This window comes from Salvelinus sp. IW2-2015, linkage group LG19 (assembly GCF_002910315.2).
Source record: "Salvelinus sp. IW2-2015 linkage group LG19, ASM291031v2, whole genome shotgun sequence".
Lineage (NCBI taxonomy): Eukaryota > Metazoa > Chordata > Actinopteri > Salmoniformes > Salmonidae > Salvelinus > Salvelinus sp. IW2-2015.
This window is the reverse complement of record NC_036859.1, coordinates 7073359-7094252: the sequence shown is the minus strand read 5'-3', so window position 1 is coordinate 7094252 and position 20894 is coordinate 7073359. Positions and strand designations below refer to the sequence as shown.

General features: G+C 43.8%; 1 protein-coding gene across 1 annotated transcript; it reads left to right on the top strand.

The window, feature by feature from the left end:
* Positions 1-8717: 8717 nt before the first annotated feature.
* sirt6 (sirtuin 6) lies at positions 8718-19788 on the top strand. The gene is made up of 8 exons (XM_024010484.2): positions 8718-8916; positions 9386-9513; positions 10626-10808; positions 11649-11708; positions 12895-12990; positions 13170-13250; positions 16234-16357; positions 17234-19788. Exons 1-8 carry the CDS (start codon positions 8851-8853, stop codon positions 17645-17647), a joined length of 1152 nt encoding a protein of 383 aa, XP_023866252.1. The 5' UTR covers positions 8718-8850; the 3' UTR covers positions 17648-19788.
* Positions 19789-20894: the final 1106 nt, after the last annotated feature.

Sequence of the window (20894 nt, the reverse complement as noted above, 5' to 3'; positions counted from 1 at the left end):
TAATACATTTGCAAAAATATCTAATAACCTGTTTTCACTTTGTCATTATGGGGTATTGTGTGTAGATTGATGAAGATTTTAGAATAAGGCTGTAATGTAACAAAATGTAGAAAAAGTCAAGGGGTCTGAATACTTTCCGAATGCACTGTGCATGTCCCATTGTTTGGCATTTAAAACACTGCAATGGGGATGGGACAAATTCTCTGACATTGAAACTAAGGAACTTTTCCAGGCAAAACCTTCTCAAACCTCAGCAGCACTGATAAGCTTTCATTTCTTTGACCCTCTTTCCTACTGATCAACTTTTGGCCTCAATTACTCTGCCTCCTGTCGTGGAAAATTGCAAGATTATGTTATAGTGCTTGTACGGTATATTATAATCTTTGTATTGCATTAGAATGGTTGTGTTATTCGACAGAATGGAGTATTCTGTCGACTATTGTGTGTGTGTGTTCCACTGAGGAAGGGCCTCTATGAGATAGCACTGACAGAGGAGATTTACGATGTCTTTGGGTAATAAAGCCTAAAGAGCATTCCAGATAGTAAAGGTAATGTTTTTGTGCTATACCGTACCAGGGTGAGATGGGTTCCAGTTTGGAGTAGGAGGGGGCCAGACACTGGTCTTTACAATGAGAACTGTTAACACAGCAGTAACTGTCTGCTATGTTTTATAGATATCTTTCATACAAATCTTAACCTTTGTGAACTGTTCCTAAGATCTGTGGTTCGTCATGTAAGTTGAGAGGGGTGGCTATAAAAGATCTTTGTATTCTTCTGTAGGGACTCTCAAAATTCATTATAGATAGTGAATTGTTGAAAGTCAAAGGCTAAAGCTTAAAGCTCATTAAAGATKAAGTTTAAGTATAACTCTGACTGGTGTGTAGTTTGTAACTCTYCTCATTTGGTAATACAGGAAAATGCCATCACACTCCMTACACATTTTCTTTGATATCATATATGGACATAGATATTGGGACCCCAGTGATGACTCCCTTCAACCTAGCATAAGCACCAGGGACATGGCTTTTAATCTTCTTCCCATTACGCTTTTCCATTTGCAGAATCTTCCCTTGCTGATCCTAGCTACCTCAAAATATTAACAATCTACCATTTCCAATGAACCGGGCTAATTTGACTTCACATATCTCTTTCTCAACAGCATTGGTTAGTCAGATCGGGTGTAAATGAGGCCCTGTGCTCTCATYAAACACCATCACCACTTTCCATTCCAACACATTATACTATTGCTTCCTACCTTGGCCCTCTTTATGGTTTCTTTACTAGATGCTACACTGCTTTCAGTATCATGATCTCTCKTCTTCATATGTCTTTCCACTACAGACCATTCCGGTCCTTGACCCTCATCCTCCCGCTCCATATAATCAGAACTGACACCCATATTGTTAGCATTCCAGCACAGCTGTTGCTTCTCCAACCTTTTCTCCATTTCGTTCCTTACTACTTGCCGCCATTTCGGCTGTCAGACTTCCAAACTTCTCACACACCAACAACTCATTCACCAAGTCGGATGTCCCACTCGTTAATTTTGCTTGAACTCGGTAGCTGAAGTCCTACTCGTTTCAAAATTGCCAGCCTGGAAGTACTGGAAATACTCGAGAATGCATACCGTCCGGCCACTTGGTTTCCTCTCACCACCATATTTGGTAGTGAGTGGAAACGCCAACCGGATGCTTTACATTTATACATCTGGTGAATTTTCTGTCTCATTGTTCTTTTTTTAATTTTAATTTTTTAATTTTTATTAACAACAAATCAATACAGAAAGTACATAAGGGAACACAAGTATATATAGATTATATATAATGGACAATCGAGCTAGGGGGTACAATATCACATTACAATTACACAAGGACCTTAAGGGACATACATACACTTACAATTCTAACAGCTTTTTTGTTAGTAGAGTTATTCTATAGTCTTAAAATAGAGTTCAATTTATTTTTGTAGGGTAAGAAAATGTGTTTTTTTGTTAGTAAATTACATTTGTGTATATGAAATTTGGCCAAAAGAATAATGAAATTAATTACATAAAAAATGTTTCAAGCTTATTTTTATCGTATGTAAAGAATCCAAGCAGTACATCTCTCCACATAGTGTAAAATCTTCATAAATGTGGTTCAATTATAAATCTACTGATGTTTGCCACAGTTTTCTTACATGTATACAATGCCAAAAAAGATGCAACACTGTTTCTGGGTGGTCATTACAAAAGGAGCAATTTGAGTTGATGTTTTCCTTAAACTTCTTCATATAGTGGTTGGCAGGATAATATTTATGAATAATTTTAAAGGAAACTCCTTAATTTTGTTAACAAGTAGGTATGTGTTGTGGCAACATCCAAACTTTTTCCCAACAGATATTATCAATAAATCCATTCCAATAAGGCATGACATAAGGTATAGATACAACATCCTGTTGAAACAAGGTTCGTATCGCTCTGTTTTGAATGGGCCAAAAGAGAAACAAATCTTTCCTACTGATGAGTCAACAGGGTCAATAGAAGGTAGGCTCTGAGGTTCAGGTCTTGACACGTTCCTGAATAACAGAGCAACACCTGAGGGAATGGCGTCTAAAACAATCCAAAATCTTTAGGTGTTACACGGACCTTGTAAAGAGATAAGAATTCTTATAACTGAGTAAAAAACCCTCTGCATTTACCAGTTGGCTCACCAATAGGATATTATTTCAGAACCAATATTCTAAAAAACAAAGAAGTATTTTTATACAATATATCCCGATTATTCCATATATAAATATCCGTGTGGAGAAAAATTGTGTTTATAAATTAAGGACCATGACAAGAAAACCTGCCGATGAAAAGCAGAAAGTTTCACTGGAATTTTGTCAATATTATAATTGCACAACAACATGAAGGCCACCAAAAGTAGAGAAGACATGATGAGGAATAAAATTCCAGATAGAAGTGGTCTTCTTAGGAATTGTTTTATCCAATTGATCTAAAAGTATTATTTAAAGTAGTAAAGTCCAGAAAATTCAGTCCACCATTCTCATAAGTGTTCATTACAACAGTTTTCCTAATGTAATGGGTACGGTTTCTCCAAAGAAAGTTGAAAAGCATCTGGTCTATTCTCCTTGCTTATTTACTGTCAAGATTATAAGAATGAGCGCCATATGTTAGTCTAGAGATACCTTCAGCCTTGGTTATTAGGACTCTACCTTTTAAAGAATAAGTCCCTCTGTAGCCATTGATTTAGCTTCTTCTGGGTATTTTTAATAAGAGGGTTAAAATTTAGTAAGCCTCTAGACTTCTGATCCTTTGTAATGGTTATGCCTAACTAGTAAGTTCTTATTTTACTGGAATACCATAATAATGAAGGTGTCACACAAATTTGACAGCTATGAGTTCACATTTATTAATGTTAAGGTATAGACCAGACGCTTTGGAAAAGGATTGTATCACATGATCGATATGGGAATTTGGTTAGCGTCTTCAGAAAAAAGTGTAGTATCATCAGCCAGCTGGTTTATAATAATTTCTTTACCAGCTATGGAAATACCTTGTACAGGACTATTTTTAAAGAATTTGCAAGAAGTTGGTGATTAATAAAAACAGATACGGGGAGATAGGACAACCTTGCCTAAACCTCTCTTTAACTCAAATCTAGTGAGGTGCCATATTTCAATTTGATAGAGCTGTTACCATTTGCATAGAGAGTCTTAAAGCTGTCACGCCCTGGCCTTAGTATTCTTTGTTTTCTTATTATTTTAGTTAGGTCAGGGTGTGACAGTGGAAGTTTGTGTGTTTTGTCTAGTTTAGGGGTGTGTGTATTGTTAGAGGGGTTTTGTATAGTGTATGGGGTTATGTTCAGGAGAGAGGTCTAGGAAAGTCTATGGTTGCCTGGTTTGGTTCTCAATCAGAGACAGCTGGTTATGTTGTCTCTGATTGGGAGCCATATTTAAGGCAGCCATAGGCTTTAGGTGATTGTGGGTAATTGTCTATGTTCTATGTTGCATGTGTGCACTTAGTTCGTTTTAGCTTCACGTTTGTTGTTGTTCGTTTATAAGTGTTTGTTTTTCTCATTAAAAGAATGGCTTTCTTTCACGCTGCGCCTTGGTCCACCATTCACCCATAAACGAATCGTGACAGAATTACCCACCAAACCCGGACCAAGCAGCGTGTTAAGCAGCAACAGGAGCAACCTACTAAGGATTTCTGGACATGGGAGGAGATACTGGATGGTAAGGGACCTTGGGCTCAGCCTGGAGAATATCGCCGCCCTCGTGAAGAGCTGGAGGCAGCTAAAGCCGAGAGGCGGCGGTATGAGGAGGCAGCAAGGAAACAGGAGACAAGACACAGACTACACTACGTGGGAGGAGATCGACAGGTGGGCGATAGACCAGGGAGAAGTCCGGAGCCCGCCTGGATTCTCTGGCGCAGTGCGAGGAGGGATACCGGCGAATGGAGGCAGCACGACGACGCGGTAGGAAGCCTGTGAGTCCCCAAAAATTATTGGGGGGGGGGAGGCTAAAAGGGGTGTGGCGAAGTCAGGTAGGAGACCTGCGCCTACTCCCTGTACTTACCGGGAGAGCGAGAGTAAGGGCAGACACCGTGTTACGCAGTAGAGCGCATGGTGTCTCCTGTACGTGTTCATAGGCCCGGTGCGGGTTATTCCACCTCCCCGCACTGGCAGGGCTAGATTGGCATTGAGCCAGGTGCCATGAAGCCGCTCAACGCGTCTGGTTCCAGTGCGTCTCCTCGGGCCGGCATACATGGCACCAGCCTTACGCGATGGTGTCCCCGGTTCGCCTACATAGCCCGGTGCGGGTTATTCCACCTCCCCGCACTGTCGGGCGACGGGAGCATACAACACGAGTAAGGTTGGGCAGGCTCAGTGCTCAAGGGAGGCCAGTACGCCTGCACGGTCCGGTATTTCCGGCGCTACCATCCCCGCCCAGCCCAGTACACCAGTGCTACACCCACGCACCAGCTTCCTGTGCGTCTCCAGAGCCCTGATCCCCCTCCACGCACTAGCCCTATGGTGCGTGTCTCCAGCCCATTACCACCAGTGCCTACACCACGCACCAAGCCTCCTGTGTGTCCCCAGAGTCCTGTGCGTCCTGTTGCTGCTCCCCGCACTAGCCCTGAGATGCGTGTCCCAGCCCGGTACCACCAGTGCCGGCACCACGCACTAGGCCTAATGGCGTCTCCAGGGTCCAGTATGCCTGTTTCCTTCCCCCGACTAGCCCTGAGATGCGTGTCACCCGGCCAGGTACCACCAGTTCCGGCACCACGCACAGGCATACAGTGCGCTCAGCCGGCCAGAGCTGCCCGTCTGCAAGGCACCGTCAGAGCTGCCCCGTCTGCCAAGCACCGTCAGAGCTGCCCGTCTGCCAAGCACCGTCAGAGCTGCCCGTCTGCCAAGCACCGTCAGAGCTGCCCGTCTGCAAGCCACCGTCAGAGCTGCCCGTCTGCCAGCACCGTCTGAGCTGCCCGTCTGCCAAGCCACCGTCTGAGCCGCCCGTCTGTCCCGAGCCGTCAGAGCCGCCCGTCTGTCCCGAGCCGTCAGAGCCGCCCGTCTGTCCGAGCGTCAGAGCCGCCCTCGTCCCGAGCCGTCTGAGCCGCCCGTCTCGCCCGAGCCGTCAGAGCCGCCCGTCTGTCCGAGCCGTCAGAGCGCCGCTGTCCGAGCGTCAGAGCCGCCCGTCTGTCCCGAGCCGCTCAGAGCCGTGCCGCGCTAGACCCCAGAGATCAGCCCGAGCCGTCCGCCAGACAGGAATCAGCCGCGGCCGTCCGCCAGACAGGATCAGCCCGAGCCGGCCGCTCAGCGATCAGCCAGAGCCGTCCGCAGCACAGGATCAGCCAGAGCCGTCCGCCAGCCATGAGCAGCCAGAGCGCCCGCCAGCCATGAGCGCAGCCAGAGCCGCCCCGCCAGCCATGAAGCAGGCCAGAGCCGCCCGCCGCCAATGAGCAGCCAGAGCCGCCCGCCAGCCCATGAGCAAGCCAGAATCCCGCCGCCCATGAGGCAGCCACGCCCGCCACATGAGCAGCCAGAGTCGCCCGCCAGCCATAGCAGCCAGAGTCGCCCGCCACATGAGAGCCAGATCGCCCGCCAGCCATGAGCAGCCAGAGTCGCCGCCAGCCATGAGCAGCCAGAGTCGCCCGCCAGCCATGAGCAGCCAGAGTCGCCCGCAGCCATGAGCAGCCAGAGCGCCCCCGCATGCAGCCAGAGTCGCAGCATGAGCAGCCGAGTCGCCCGCAGCCATGAGCAGCCAGAGCCCGCAGCCATGACAGCCAAGCCGCGAGCCTGGCAGCAGAGCGCGCCAGCCATGAGCAGCCAGACCCCGCCTGCAGCCAGGGCCAGCCATACAGCCAGATCCGCCAGCCTGACCCGATGCCGCAGCAATCAGCCGAGTCGCCCCCGCCATGAGCAGAGATCGCTCACACCAGAGCCTCCAAAGCGGGTATTGACAATGGTGGAGTGGGGGCCACGTCCCGCACCCGAGCCGCCGCCATAATAAGGTCCACCCCGGACCCTCCCCTTCAATGTCAGGTTGTGCGGTCGGAGTCCGACCTTTGGGGGGGGTACTGTCACGCCCTGGCCTTAGTATTCTTTGTTTTCTTTATTATTTTAGTTAAGTCAGGGTGTGACATGGGAAGTTTGTGTGTTTTGTCTAGTTTAGGTGTGTGTAATTGTTTAGGGGGTTTTGTATAGTGTATGGGGTTGTGTTCAGGAGAGAGGTCTAGGAAAGTCTATGGTTGCCTGGTTTGGTTCTCAATCAGAGACATCTGGTTATTGTTGTCTCTGATTGGGAGCCATATTTAAGGCAGCCATAGGTTTAGGTGATTTGGGTAAATTGTCTTATGTTCTATGTTGCATGTGTGCACTTAGTTCGTTTTAGCTTCACGATCGTTTGTTTGTTGTTCGTTTATAAGTGTTTGTTTTTTTCTTCATTAAAAGAAGATGGCTTTTCTTTCACGCTGCGCCTTGGTCCACTCATTCACCCATAGACGATCGTGACAATAGCCTTACAGAAAAAATCCCAAAGCCAAGTCTCTCAAGGGAGTGGAGAGAAACTGATGTTCTACTGTGTCAAATGCTTTATAAAAATCTAAAAATAATATGAAGCTATCCTCAGTTATTAGGTCTAAGTAGTCAAGTATGTCTAATACTCAGTCTGACATTGTTAGAAATATGTCTGTTTCTCATGAGCCAGACTGTGTTTCATCAATGATTGCATCCAGGACTTCTTTAATTATTTTGCAAGTAGTAAGGCTAATATCTTATAGTCATTATTAAGAAGACAACATTGGACGCCAGTTATCGATGAGAGCAGCACTTCTTTGTTAGGCTTAGGTATCAGTGTTATTAACCCCTGACTATTGTAGGAGGGAGGAACATTGTTTTTTAATACTCTCTAAAAAAATACTTCAAATAGGAAGGGAGCTATTTTGTTCAGAAAATAATTTGTAAAATTCTGATGTAATTCCATCAACACCTGGTGATTTATTGTTCTTTAGAATGTTTGATAGACTCTATAATCTCTTCAACTGGATGGGTTGATCACACTGTTTAGATTCTATATCACTGATAGAGTGAACATTATTCAGTGGGATTAAAAAACATATCTGTGGATTCCTGACAGTACGTAGAGCCTATACAATTTTCTGTAAAAATTGCTACAGTATTTAGTGATTATTTTTTGGTCATCTGTAATAACACATCAATGTTTAATTTATGGATAGTGTTATTTTTAGAGTGAAATTTTCTCAAGTCTAAAGAAATAGGATGAATTCTGTTTCTCCCTCCTCAATCCATTTTTTCCTAGATCTAATAAACTCCTTCTGCTTTTAATCTATATATATATTATCCAGTTTATTTTTAACTCAATTAGTTCCATCTTCTCCTCCCCCGAGAGCCGGCTGGGGCGACCCTGAGAAAGGGAAGTTATCTTAACGATCACCTTTTCCTCCTCAGCTCTTCTGGTCTTAGCAAGATTACTACCAATATTTTCTAAGGATTTGGACACCTCAAATTTTAAAGAGCTCCCAGTTCTTGCAATAAGATTTTTCTTCACAAGCCCTTTCCCAAAAGTGTGACAGCAGCAGATCTTTAACCTCAAATGTAACTATATCATATTTAATAATGAGCTATTTAGCTTCCAGTAAGATGCTCTGCCAAGGTTAGTATCAGGGGTAAATATTTTGATATCAATGTAAATGGCCCTATGGTCTGTGAGGGGAGTAGTACAGATATTTGTAGTAACACCACTCACTATCAATACATTTGGATATAAGCCAAAATAATCTTCTGGATTGTCTGGAACCTGTTTTGTTACTCCAAGTGAATGATCTGTCGGCCGGAAACCTCTCTCTCCATAATATCGTAAGATCAAACTTTTCCATAAAAATATAAACCCAAATTCTGATTGGTCTGGTCTACCTTGGGGCCATCTATCAGTTGAATTATCTATTGTAATGTTAAAGTCCCCTCCTATCAATAATAACGAATTGGGAAATTTAGATAACCAATGAAGTATATGTTTCTCTATAGATTCAAGCAATTCATCATTCTCATGTTTGGTGTTGTACCCGTAGAAGTTTACAGTAATGAGCGTAATGTCATTGTAACTGATCACARGACAAATAAAGTGACCCAAGGTCTYATTGTTCTATCTGCACTACAGCCAAGCCAAATAACTCATCAGTCATTTTAAGTGAATCGTCCCTTATGGATGACGTCACCAAACTGGGTCTCAACAACGAGCAAGTGGGCTGGTTTTCAAAAAGAAACAAAAGCTCATTGCGTTGAACGGGAATATTTACGAGAGCATTGAGGTATATTTCTGAGTTTTTGTTGAGGAGCTGCAGTAATGTCTGTAAACTACGCCGCTGGACTGTCTACATATGCGGACAAAGGTGTATGCGGGCTCCCCGAGGTAAACACACAGGCAGGTGTTAGCTAGCTAGCTAACTAGCTAAGTTACTAGTAGCAACAAAGCTTTTCGAGGATTCCCTCTAGTCTAGCCAGAAGTGTACCTACTACCGAAGCACAATTTCCATTCCTATTGCCAATATACACGTAGTTCAAAACTAGCTAGCTAGTACTATTCTATCTCTGTTGTTACACACTAAAGCTAAWATGAACGCCAGTGTAGTGTTTCCCCTACCATTACGTTGTTGTTGCTGGCGCCCCTAGTTCTTTTGGCACGTTTTTCGATGTTCTCCACACACTGCACCGGGCACCCCAGTGAAATAGATGAGTCAAACCTGCCCTACACCAACACTACCTTCTACACTCTMTCCCTTCTTTCTTACTCTTCCCACCTCGTCCTCTCATCTTCATCCCCATCCTCCCTTCACTTTCCCCTCTTCTTCCGTTATCTCCCCATCCCTACTCTCTCCCAGTCGTTTGACAGTAAAGAAGAGTTAAAGGGGAAGGTGGAGGCTCTGGCCCAGCTGATTAGGGAGTCCCAGTACCTGGTGGTCCACTCTGGGGCAGGCATCAGCACCTCTTCAGGCATACCTGACTTCAGGTAAGACCATTACCCTGTACCGCTCAACCACTCAGAGCGCATCTCCATAGGCTAAAGAAGCACACTCTCCTCCACCTCTCCCTGGTTGTAAAGGCTTGGTTCATGGCTATGCTGAACTGACACARAGGATTTGGCCAGTTTAGAAATGTATTATTAGTAAAGGCTCGTCCTGTTCAATGAACCTACTTGAATTGGATCAGTGTCTTTTTCTCGCTCAAGAAATTGAATAATGAATGATGCATTTTTAAACAATTCAAGAAAGAATATAGGAAATGTGAGTCAACACCATCCTCTTATTTGGCTGCAGTACTGTGGTATCAGCAGAGGGGGGCAGTATAGGCTAGCTCTATTACCAGAGCAATGATTGTACCGTAGTGTTGGCTGAATCTCTGATGTTGACTTTCACACCAACGTTCCAACGTTTTCTTTTATATTACTTGTCATTACAATGTAATTCTTATTCTCTCTGTCTCTGCTTGTGTTTTCCCTTTTCCCCATTGCTGCTGTGCGGAAAAGGACTTTACATTCATATTTAATTAATCAGCGTTCTGTCATTCTGGTTTGTCTGCCTGTCTGTTTGTCCTTGAATTTAATTAATGGTCCATTACTGAAAAACCTAGGCATAAAAAGGACACRTTCCCCCCTAAAGCCAGTTTGCAGACTTTCATTGCTCTTCATGTCCTGCGGCCCTTTTCTCTAAAAGATAAGTACGTAATACCTGGCTGACGTACTCCTCTAGCCTAATGACTGTCTTACCAAATGGCTGAGGAGCTTTGATCTGGTCTGAGCAGACCATAAGTCACACAGTGAGAGGTGAGAGAGCGGGGGCAGTGTCAGTTAAAAGAGAATGGGAGAGAGGAGAATGCTAAGGCCTTCATTCTGTATTCTCAGTATGTCTCGCTCTTCCTCTTGCATAGAAATGCATCTCTTGCCTTTTGAAGCCCGGCAGCTACCACAACAGATGCCACACCTTACTACAGAGATGTGGAGAGATTGCTTGACAGTCTGTCTTGTATGTTGCCCTGTCATAACCTTAGACGTGTGTGTGTGTGTGTGTGTGTGCGTGCGTTTGTACACACCTCTCACACTTCTATGTTGTCTCCCTCTCTCAGGGGTCCCAAAGGAGTGTGGACCATGGAGGAGAGGGGCGAGTCTCCCCACTTTGACACCACATTCGAGGAAGCTCGGCCCAGCCTCACTCACATGGCCCTGCTGGGGCTGCAGAGAGCCAGCTACCTCAAATACCTCATCAGCCAGAATGTGGACGGCATCCACGTCCGCTCCGGCTTCCCCAGGTAACACTCCTTTGCAAAAGAGACTCTGTATCTCAATGGGTTTTTCATGGTTAAATATAATATAAAACCTGCTATACTATCCCAATGAAACACTAAAATTTCTCTGACCAGAGAATAAATGCAGATCTAGGATCAGTTTTGCCTTTTAGATCATTAATAATAAGATTCTATGGACAGGAGGGACCTGATTCTAGATCAGGACTCCTACTCTAAAGACTCTTTGAATAAGCCCTGGTCTCTCTTGTGAATAGGATTTCATAGAATTGGAACGGCTACAGCTAGAGAGTGAAATCAATATGATTCAATATATTAGCAGGAGAATACCATTATTCCAATCTATATGGTAATCAGTTGGGAAGGAAATGCTAAACTAAAGTACTCTGTTCAAATCAAAGTTTATTTGTCACGTGTGCCGAATACAGCAGGTGTAGACCTTACAGTGAAATGCTTACTTACCAACAATGCAATTTTTAAGTAAAAAATAGGTATTAGGTGAACAATAGATAAGTAAAGAAATAAAAACAGCAGTAAAAAGACAGTGAAAATAACAGTAAGCGAGGCTATATACAGTAGCGAGGCTATGTACAGGCACCGGTTAGTCGGGCTAATTGAGGCAATACGTACATGTAGGTATAGTTAAAGTAACTATGCATAAATGATAAACAGAGAGTAGCAGGAGCGTARAAGAGGGGTTGGCGGGTGGGGGTGTCGGGACACAATGCAGATAGTCCGGGTAGCCAATGTGCGTCGCTTCAACACTCATTTACATTGATATAAATTGTTTATTGTCAGTACATACTTATGTGAAATAAGCAGTCTCTCTTTCTCTCTCYGATTCAGAAATCTGCTCTCTGAGTTGCATGGGAACATGTTCGTGGAGGAGTGTGGGAAGTGTGGCAAGTACGTCAGTTCAAACCACTCTTAGTGAAAGATGTCACACACGACGAATTCAAAAGCATAGAAATGTTATGCTCTTCACATTAGAATGAAAGCGTACCGAAACACAGTTCAGCCCATCTTAAAATGTTTATTTTATTTTGTGTGCCCTCAACTGGTTAATTCATGCTGAACCCACTCTCTTTGTCACACGTACACACGTCATATAAAAGCCAGATTGATTAACCCTGCACTGTTTTCAATTGATGCAAAATCTTCTTACTGTTACCCCCGTTTTCTTCCCAATTTCTTGATATCCAATTGGTAGTTAGTGTTGTCCCATCGCTGCAACCCCCGTACGGACTCGGGGAAAGGTGAAGGTAGAGCGCCATGCATCCTCCAAAACACGACCCCACCAAGCCGCACTGCTTCTTGACAATGCTGCTTGCTTAACCCGGAAGCCAGCCGCACCAATGTGTCGGAGGAAACAACGTACAGCTGGCGACCGAAATCAGCTTGCAGGCACCCGGGCCGCCACAAGGAGTCGCTAGARCGCGATGAGACAAGGATATCCCAGCCGGACAAACCCTCCCCGAACCCGGACAACGCTGGGCMAATTGTGCGCTGCCTCATGGGTCTCCTGGTCGCGGCCGGCTGCGCCACAGCCCAGGATCAAACCCGGGTCTGTAATGACGCCTCTAGCACTGCGATGCAGTGCCTTAGACCGCKTCCCCACTCGGGAGGCATTGATGCTAATTCTAATCTAAATTCTAATCTAAATCTGCCAACACTGTTTGCCTTCTTCAACTGTCAATTACACAAAAATAAACAAGAATAGACAGACTTCTCACTTTCCATATGTTAACAACCTGAGGCAACTTGGGAAAGGGAGGCTGGCTTGTAAGCAGGGGAAAACCATTCCAGCAACATACTAATAGGGATCACTTATCTAGCCTTCAGCCTCCATCTGTACTCCCCTACACGGTCAGGACAACAGCAGCAAAGTATTTACATCAGCCACCTCACACGCTCTTTAAATTCTTTGAAATGTGTTTGTTCGCTGATCTGTGTTGATAATTGTCACCTGTAAAGTGGCACTGTCCATCAGAGTTCTAATACTGAATTATATGGCACTGCCTCACCGAAGGTTCTTCACCAGTAAGTCAAGGTGAAAGGCATCACAGGTTCTGATGGATGTGTGGTTTTTCAGGCAGTATGTGCGGGAAAAGGTGATTGGTGTGATGGGGCTGAAACCCACTGGAAAATACTGTGAGGAGGTCCGGGGAAGAGGACTCAGGTCCTGCAGGTAACACACACACAACACGGACACACTGGGAATTACTCATACAGCTTCACCGTCTTGGTATTTCGGGGAAATACAATAATCCGCAACACTGATAAGATATCAGAGATCATCACGCTGTATCAGTACATAGCCAGGTGTCTGCTAAGAAATTACCCTAAAGTGTGTGTGTGTTCACACAGGGGGAAGCTCATCAGTACCATACTGGACTGGGAGGAAGCTCTGCCTGAAAAAGACCTCAACAGAGCCGAAGAAGCTAGCAGGTAAGAGAAAAAGAWAGACAGACGAAGAAAGAGAGAACAAAAGCAGAGCACCTCCTTAAAGAAGTAGGGTATTTGTGTTGGCCCTGTAGGTCAGAATGTTAGTTAACCCGTGTGTAACATATTGACCTGTTATATGGCGGCACAGTCTTGTGTATGCCTCTATCTATTGATGTGCAAACCACCGCTCCATTTCTGTCAACTAATTCCCAGCGTAATCCCCTTTTTAATTGATGACCATTCTCCTCTTCATTAAATCTACAATTCGAAGGCCAACGGTTGCATTTTGACACCAAGGTCCTTATGCTTGTCCACATACATACCATAAATTTATGCGCGCACACACACATTGCACTTAAATAATTAGACTGAAGTGATTTAGATTAGAAAAATTGTCTGTCACTGATCCTTGTTGGCCCTGACCTAGCTTTTTTTGTAAAGTGGTGTTGTTCGATGCAAGACAACATTTTAGGTCACCTAATTATCTGAAGGACWAGTGGATAAACAGGTTAATGTCAAGCCCTGCATGTCTCATGAAATTAAGGCCTACACCACACATTGGCTGCTACTGTAGACTGATTGGTTCTGACTTCTAAAATATTGTTAGACATCAGGTATCCTATGGAAAGGAGAAGGGCCACAGTCTGGTTGTTACATCAGAAGTTAATGGTTATCTGTAGGAGGAATGCATATGGTGGAGTCAAGTAAGGGTGGATATGAGCCAGGGGCTTGGAATGTACTGGGTAAAGGAAAGGGAATCACATGGTTGCGGTCACTGATAAGGGTGGAGAGCTGTGGATTTGTGAGGAATGGGGGCCGAGGTCAGGTCAGGTAGGGAGAAGGAACAGTTTATTACCCACATCACTTAACTTCCTGCCTAGCAATAAAGATGTAATGTTTAGAGGGAAGGATGAGACTTCACCTAAATTGGAGTATATATATACATACTTGTGCTGGTGGGACCATGTCTTTGTTTGTTCAGCTGTCTGACTCATTGGGTGAATAAACTTGGTTTGAGCTTGAATAACTGCCCGTGAGTTTTTACTCGGTTMATTTAGAACCCAACAAGGCTGAATGATAGAACATCTATTTCCGTGTTCAAATGTTATGGGATGCATTTTCGCCGTTGTTTTTGAAGGTAGGTCACTTGGGTAGGCCTACATTATGATCAAATAGCCACAGTAACCTACTTGGCCACTGTTAAAATGGTAACTTAAAGCGGGTACAKYCTCAGTGTTCATAGTAAACGTGCGCTGGAAGTTACACAGAATCGTCACAACATTCRAGTTTGCAGTCAGCAGACCTGACATTTGCTCAGTGCCGACATCTTTTTGTGGGAACAGTACCTGGGTCTGAACACCTCCCTCTGCAACTGGATCCTGGACTGGTGGTGAGGKTAGGCAACATCGCCTCCGCCATGCTGACCCTCAGCACGGGGTCCCCCACAGGGGTGTGTTCTTAGTCCCCTTGTGTGTTTTTGTTCTGCCTTATGTTATTTTTAGTATTACTGCATTATTGATACTGCGTTGTTGGGTTTAGAGCTTGCAAGAACAGTAGTTCACTGTACTTGTACATGTGACATTAAAACAACTTAACACAGCGTTCAGTGCATTCAGAAATTATTCAGACCCCTTGACTTTTTCCACATTTTGTAACGTTACAGCCTTGTTCTAAAATTKATTAAATAACATTTTCCTCATCAATCTACACATAATACCCCATAATGACAAAGCGAAAACAGGTTTTAGACATTTTTGCAAATTGATAAACAGAAATACCTTATTTAGATGTGTGTTCGGGCTCTTGGCTCAATTGATATCAGGTGCATCCTTTTTCCATTGATCATCCTTGAGCTGTTTCTACAATGTGATTGGAGTCCACCTGGGGTAAACTCAATTGATTGGACATGATTTGGAAAGGCACACACCTATCTATATAAGGTCCCACAGTCGACAGTGTATGTCAGAGCAAAAACCAAGCCATGAGGTTGAAGGAAAATGTCCGTAGAGCTCCGAGACAGGATTTTGTCGAGGCACAGATCTGGGGAAAGGTACCAAAAAATGTCTGCAGCATTGATGGTCCCTAAGAACACAGTGSCCTCCATCATTCTTAAATGGAAGAAGTTTGGAACCACGAGACGCTTCCTAATGCTGGCCACCCGGCCAAACTGAGMAATCGGGGGAGAAGAGCCTTGGTCTGGGAGGTGACCAAGAACCTGATGGTCACTGACAGAGCTCCAGAGTTGCTCTGTGGAGATGGGAGAACCTTTCAGAAGGACAACCATCTCTGCAGCACTCCACCAATCAGGCCTTTATGGTAGAGTGGCCCGATGGAAGCCACTCCTCAGTAAAAGGCACATGACAGCCAGCTTGGAGTTTTCCCAAAAGGCACCTAAAGGACTCKCAGACCATGAGAAACAAGATTCTCTGGCCTGACAAAACCAAGATTAAACTATTTGGCCTGAAAGTCTCTGAATGTCCCTGAGTGGCCCAATCAGTGMMTGAACTTGAACCTGATCGAACATCTCTGGAGAGACTTGAAAATAGTTGTGCAGCGATGCTCCCCATCCAACCTGRCCAAGCTTGAGAGGATCTGAAGAGAAGAATAGGAAAATTCCCCAAATACAGGTGTGCCAAAGAAGACTTGAGGCTGTAATGGCTGCCTAAGATGCTTCAACAAAGTACTGAGTAAAGGGTCTGAATACTTATGTAAATGTGATATTTCAGTTTATTTGTATTTATAAATKTACAAAAATAATTTAACCMGTTTTTGCTTTGTCATTATGGGGTTTTGTGTGTAGATTATGTAAGAAAAATCTCTTTAATCAATTTTAGAATAAGGATGTAACGTTACAAAATGTGGAAAAAGTCAAGGGGTCTGAATACTTTCCGAATGCACTGTATGTAGCAGGTTCTAAGGTGGTGGACCTGGTTGTTTGTATGTAATGATTATGGGTAATGTAGTTTTGTGGTGTTTCTCTGTCTAGACGGGCCGACCTGGCGCTGACCCTGGGTACCTCTCTGCAAATCAAGCCCAGCGGAGACCTGCCCCTCTTCACCAAACGCAAGGGGGGCAAGGTGGTCATCGTCAACCTTCAGCCCACCAAACATGTGAGTCTCGCAAACCACACATACACAAGACACACGTGTGTACACACACACACACATGTATACAAACTCCAACTTAAAAAACACATGAGTAATGCACACACTCACTCACATATACAAGCATTTCGCTACACCCGCAATAACATCAGCTAAACACGTATGTGACAAATAAAACATTTGATTTGATACACACACACACAACAATCTGTACACCACTAAACAGACACGCACACAAACTTCAACTTGCATGTAATTAACTCAAACACGCTGTATCCTATTAAACATGAGCTGCGAACATGAACGCAATATCGGCCGATTTCCACAAATGATTGTTTGCACAGTTCAAATCAACTAGCCCTCGGATGTTTACAGCCTATTATCTTCAGAAGCTTCCTATTGACACATAGAACCATGTACTTCTAAGGCCTGGTGTCCTACAGAAGTTTCAAGTTAAAAATAGGAACCCAGCTGCATGAATAATTCAGCCAATATGTTCAGTGAGATCATACTTGATTAATGACTCAACACATTCTCTAAGCTAATCCTACTGCAGGACCTGTAGAAAGTTTGGAGGCAATTCAATGGATGGCCTATGTCCCGTAAGGAATACAAAGGCCTAAGTAAGATGCAGTAGCGTCTTGATGTGTAGTCCTGCACTTGTCTGGGTGGTTTCACCCTTAAAGTTGGACAAGTTAAATATTCGCAGCTGACGGATCTCATTTGAGGGCCTGTCGTTTTTTTGGATCAGGTTACATCACATGGTAAGTATATACTCCTATCCTGGCCCTTCTGTCATTTGTGTTCTGCAAACACTGACGTGATAGGTACTAGGTTGTTACTGGTCGAGGTCTCAAGCTCATGTTCGTTTCTGTCTGGCAGGACAAACACGCGCACCTGCGTATCAACGGTTATGTGGACGAGGTCATGAGCCAGCTGATGGAACTGCTGGGATTGGACATTCCAAAGTGGGAYGGGCCCACCGTCTGCGAGAGCTCCACCCCTGACCAGAAACCGCTACCTGCCATCGYTACAAAGAAGGAAGTAAAGAAGGGTGTGAAGAAAGAGGCTAAAAGGGAGGGTAGGAAAAGACTAGGAGAACCAAAGAAGGAAGAGGAGGATGAAGAGAAGATTGCAGTAAAGAAAGAGAGGGCGGAACAAACAACAGAAGAGCATGAGAAAGACCTGCAGGCCTGTACTGACTCTAGCCCTATCCTAGGCCAAACACAGAACCAGGACCTGTCCAGAGGTGGAGACAAGAACAAGGGGGCCAGCTCCCCAACCCTCTCCCTCTGACAGTTCAGACAGCCCCCAAGAGCCCAACAGAGTAAAGAATCAGCCAGTAGTGTCTTAGTATTGTCCCCCCAACTTATCAGTTCTTATACACACTGACCTAGAACAATGGTAATATGCTGCCTGGGACCAATGCAGAAAGGTCTGTGTAAGTGAGAATGTACAGTACCAGTCCAACGTTTGGACACACCTACTCATTCAAGGGTTTWWATTTTTTTTWGCTATTTTCTACATTGTAGAATAGTAGTGAACAGATCAAAACGATGAAATAACACATATGGAATCATGTAGTAACCAAAAAAGTTTTAAACAAATCAAAATATTTTATATTTTTGATTCTTCAAAGTAGCCACCCTTTGCCTTGACAATTTTGCACACTTGGTATTCTCTCAACCAGCTTCACCTGGAATGCTTTTCCAATAATCTTGAAGTTGGGTGATTGAGGAGGCCAGGCCATCTAACGCAGCACTCCATCACTCTCTTTCTTGGTCAAATAGCCCTTACACAGCCTGGAGGTGTGTTGGGTCATTGTCCTGTTGAAAAACAAATGAAAGTCCCATTTAAGTGCAAAAATATCAAATGTTGACTCATCAGACCAAAGGACAGATTTCCACTGGTCTAATGTCCATTGCTTGTGTTTCTTAGCCCAAGCAAGTCTCTTCTTATTGGTGTCCTTTAGTATTGGTTTCTTTGCAGCAATTTGACCATGAAGGCCTGATTCACGCAGTCTCCTCTGAACAGTTGATGTTGAGATGTGTCTGTTACTTGAACTCTGTGAAGCATTTATTTGGGCTTCAATTTGTGAGGCTRGTAACTCTAATGAACTTATCCTCTGCAGCAGAGGTAACTTCCTCATGAGAGCCAGTTTCATCATCATCATCGCTTGGTTTTTGCAACTGCATTTGAAGAAACTTTCAAAGTTCTTGACATTTTCCAGATTGACTGATCTTCATGTCTGAAAGTAATTATGTACTGTCGTTTCTCTTTGCTTATTTGAGCTGTTCTTGGAGCTGTTCATAATATGGACTTAGTCCTATTTGGTAAAATACTATCTTCTGTATTCTAGCCCAACACAATAGATTGGCTCAAACGCATTAAGAAGGAAAGAAATTCGACAAATTAACTTTTAAGAAGGCACACCTGTTAATTGAAATGCATTCCAAGTGACTTCCTCATGAGGCTGGTTGAGAGAATGCCAAGATTGTGCAAAGCTGTCAAAGGTCCAAGGTGGCTACYTTGAATAATCTAAAATATGTCTTTAACAATTTTGGTTACTACATGATTCCATATGTGTTATTTCATAGTTTTGATGTCTTCACTATTATTGTACAAGCGTTTGACTGTTATTGTATACCTCTGACAGAACATAGGGAAGGCTTGATTGAGTAACAGGGAGAACCAGCAGGAGTGTGGTTCTCTAGTGAACATTTCTCAGCAATACAGATATAGAGAAGGGAAAGAAGAGCCTTGCATATAATAGTAATCTGACCATGAAAGAGATGTACACTAGAAGAGCCAGAGCAAGGCCACCCAACACCACACAATCACCCATACTTAAAATGTATGCATGCATGACTGTAAGTCGCGTTGGATAAAAGCGTCTGSTAAATGGCATATAATATATATTACATTTCAAACACMGCTAAGTGAGGCATGGGTCAAGCACACGCTTAGAACTCTGTAGTAGAGTACTACGACATAATGGTGTCTTGCAGAGGGGGCTAACAGGTGGAAATTGAAGGCAGGTGTTGTGAAAKGTTAAAAAGTAACATCGATTTTGCCATAGAGCTAGCATACATGATYAAATCTGTGTTTTGTTAGACACTTTACTGTTTATTCGCAGTAAAGACACTTCGTTTAGTGATGGGCATTACACTGGGATTTCTAATGCAGTCTAATTTTGTACAGACATTCTACAATTGTTTCGCCTCGCAACTTAGTAACTTCTTCCTGTCATGGATATATTATTTTGACAGCTGTTTTTTTTGTTGTCATTGCATACTCTGCTTCTTGTCACTGTCAAGCCATCTGTCCTAATTGACTTTCTCTTGAACTTTTATTTAGAAAGAATGATGTAGTTTGTTGCAACATTGTTTATTTCTGTACATTTTTTACAGATGTTTTGTAATAAACACTTGATTGTCGCTGTATGTGTCTGAGAGACGTGTTTGTGTGAGTGATGTCCTAGTTTTTCTGTATGGTTTGTGCTTGGTCCATTTAGCTCAAGTGTTCTGCTCGGCAAACCCAGCGCCCTTGTGGTAAATGCATGTGCTCCGTTTGTGTGAGGAGACACTGCTTACACCCATCTAACCTGATCATATTCAGGGGAAGTGTCTCGGTTTGTTAGGGACTAGAGACACCAGAGCCCTATACTACGAAGCAGGTTTGAAGAGTTGGCGAGGTAACTTTGGTCAACGGAGTTAAACTTGGGATAACCGGTCATATGAAAGTGGCTCACCTTTTAGCGAGGTACCTTTTTTATGGCAACGAATACTTCAGAACTAACYTGCTRCGGGGCAGGCTAATTCAAGGCCAAATCCACTTTCCCTGAATGAAATGACTGAGTTGAGTACCAATGAAATCAGATTCCCTTCCTTGCAAAGATTGCATCATCCCCTTCATTTGAGTGAAATTACTAATATTTTATTAATCAAATGTTTTAATAAGTAGTTAAAATAGCTATCACATTAAGTAATGACGGGATGCATTTGAAAGTTTAAGCACAGAAACTTGTATGACTTTATCAAAATAATTTTATCGATAGGTGGGGAAGAAGGTGCTTGTGCATTGAAGCACAACAAACCCACATCAAAGACGGCATTAACGAACGTAATAAAAGAAAACACCACATCTAGCCTATTTCACACCATAGCCTGATGAATTTGCAAGAACTTTTCTTTCATGTTGATTTCAGCAAAAATTAGAACGTGGCACTGACCCATGKATTTATGTTTCAGCATTGTCTCAATGAAGAGTTCGACTAGCCATGCGCAACATGCACGCACAGTTACAAGCCTGCTAGAGTTAGCATCTGGCGGACAAGCAATATCCACCGTCGTACGGATGAAGCCTGAGCTGGAMTGTGAAGCTAWCTGAAGCTGGCTAGCTTTATAAAWGCCTGAGTAGATMTAGCTTGCTTYGTAGTATRCCATTCTGGCAGTTCCAAMGCAATCATCTATTAAGAATGCTATGATTGAACAGTGTTCACACACACACACCTAGAAGACATCTTGCCAGTAGACACTCCCAA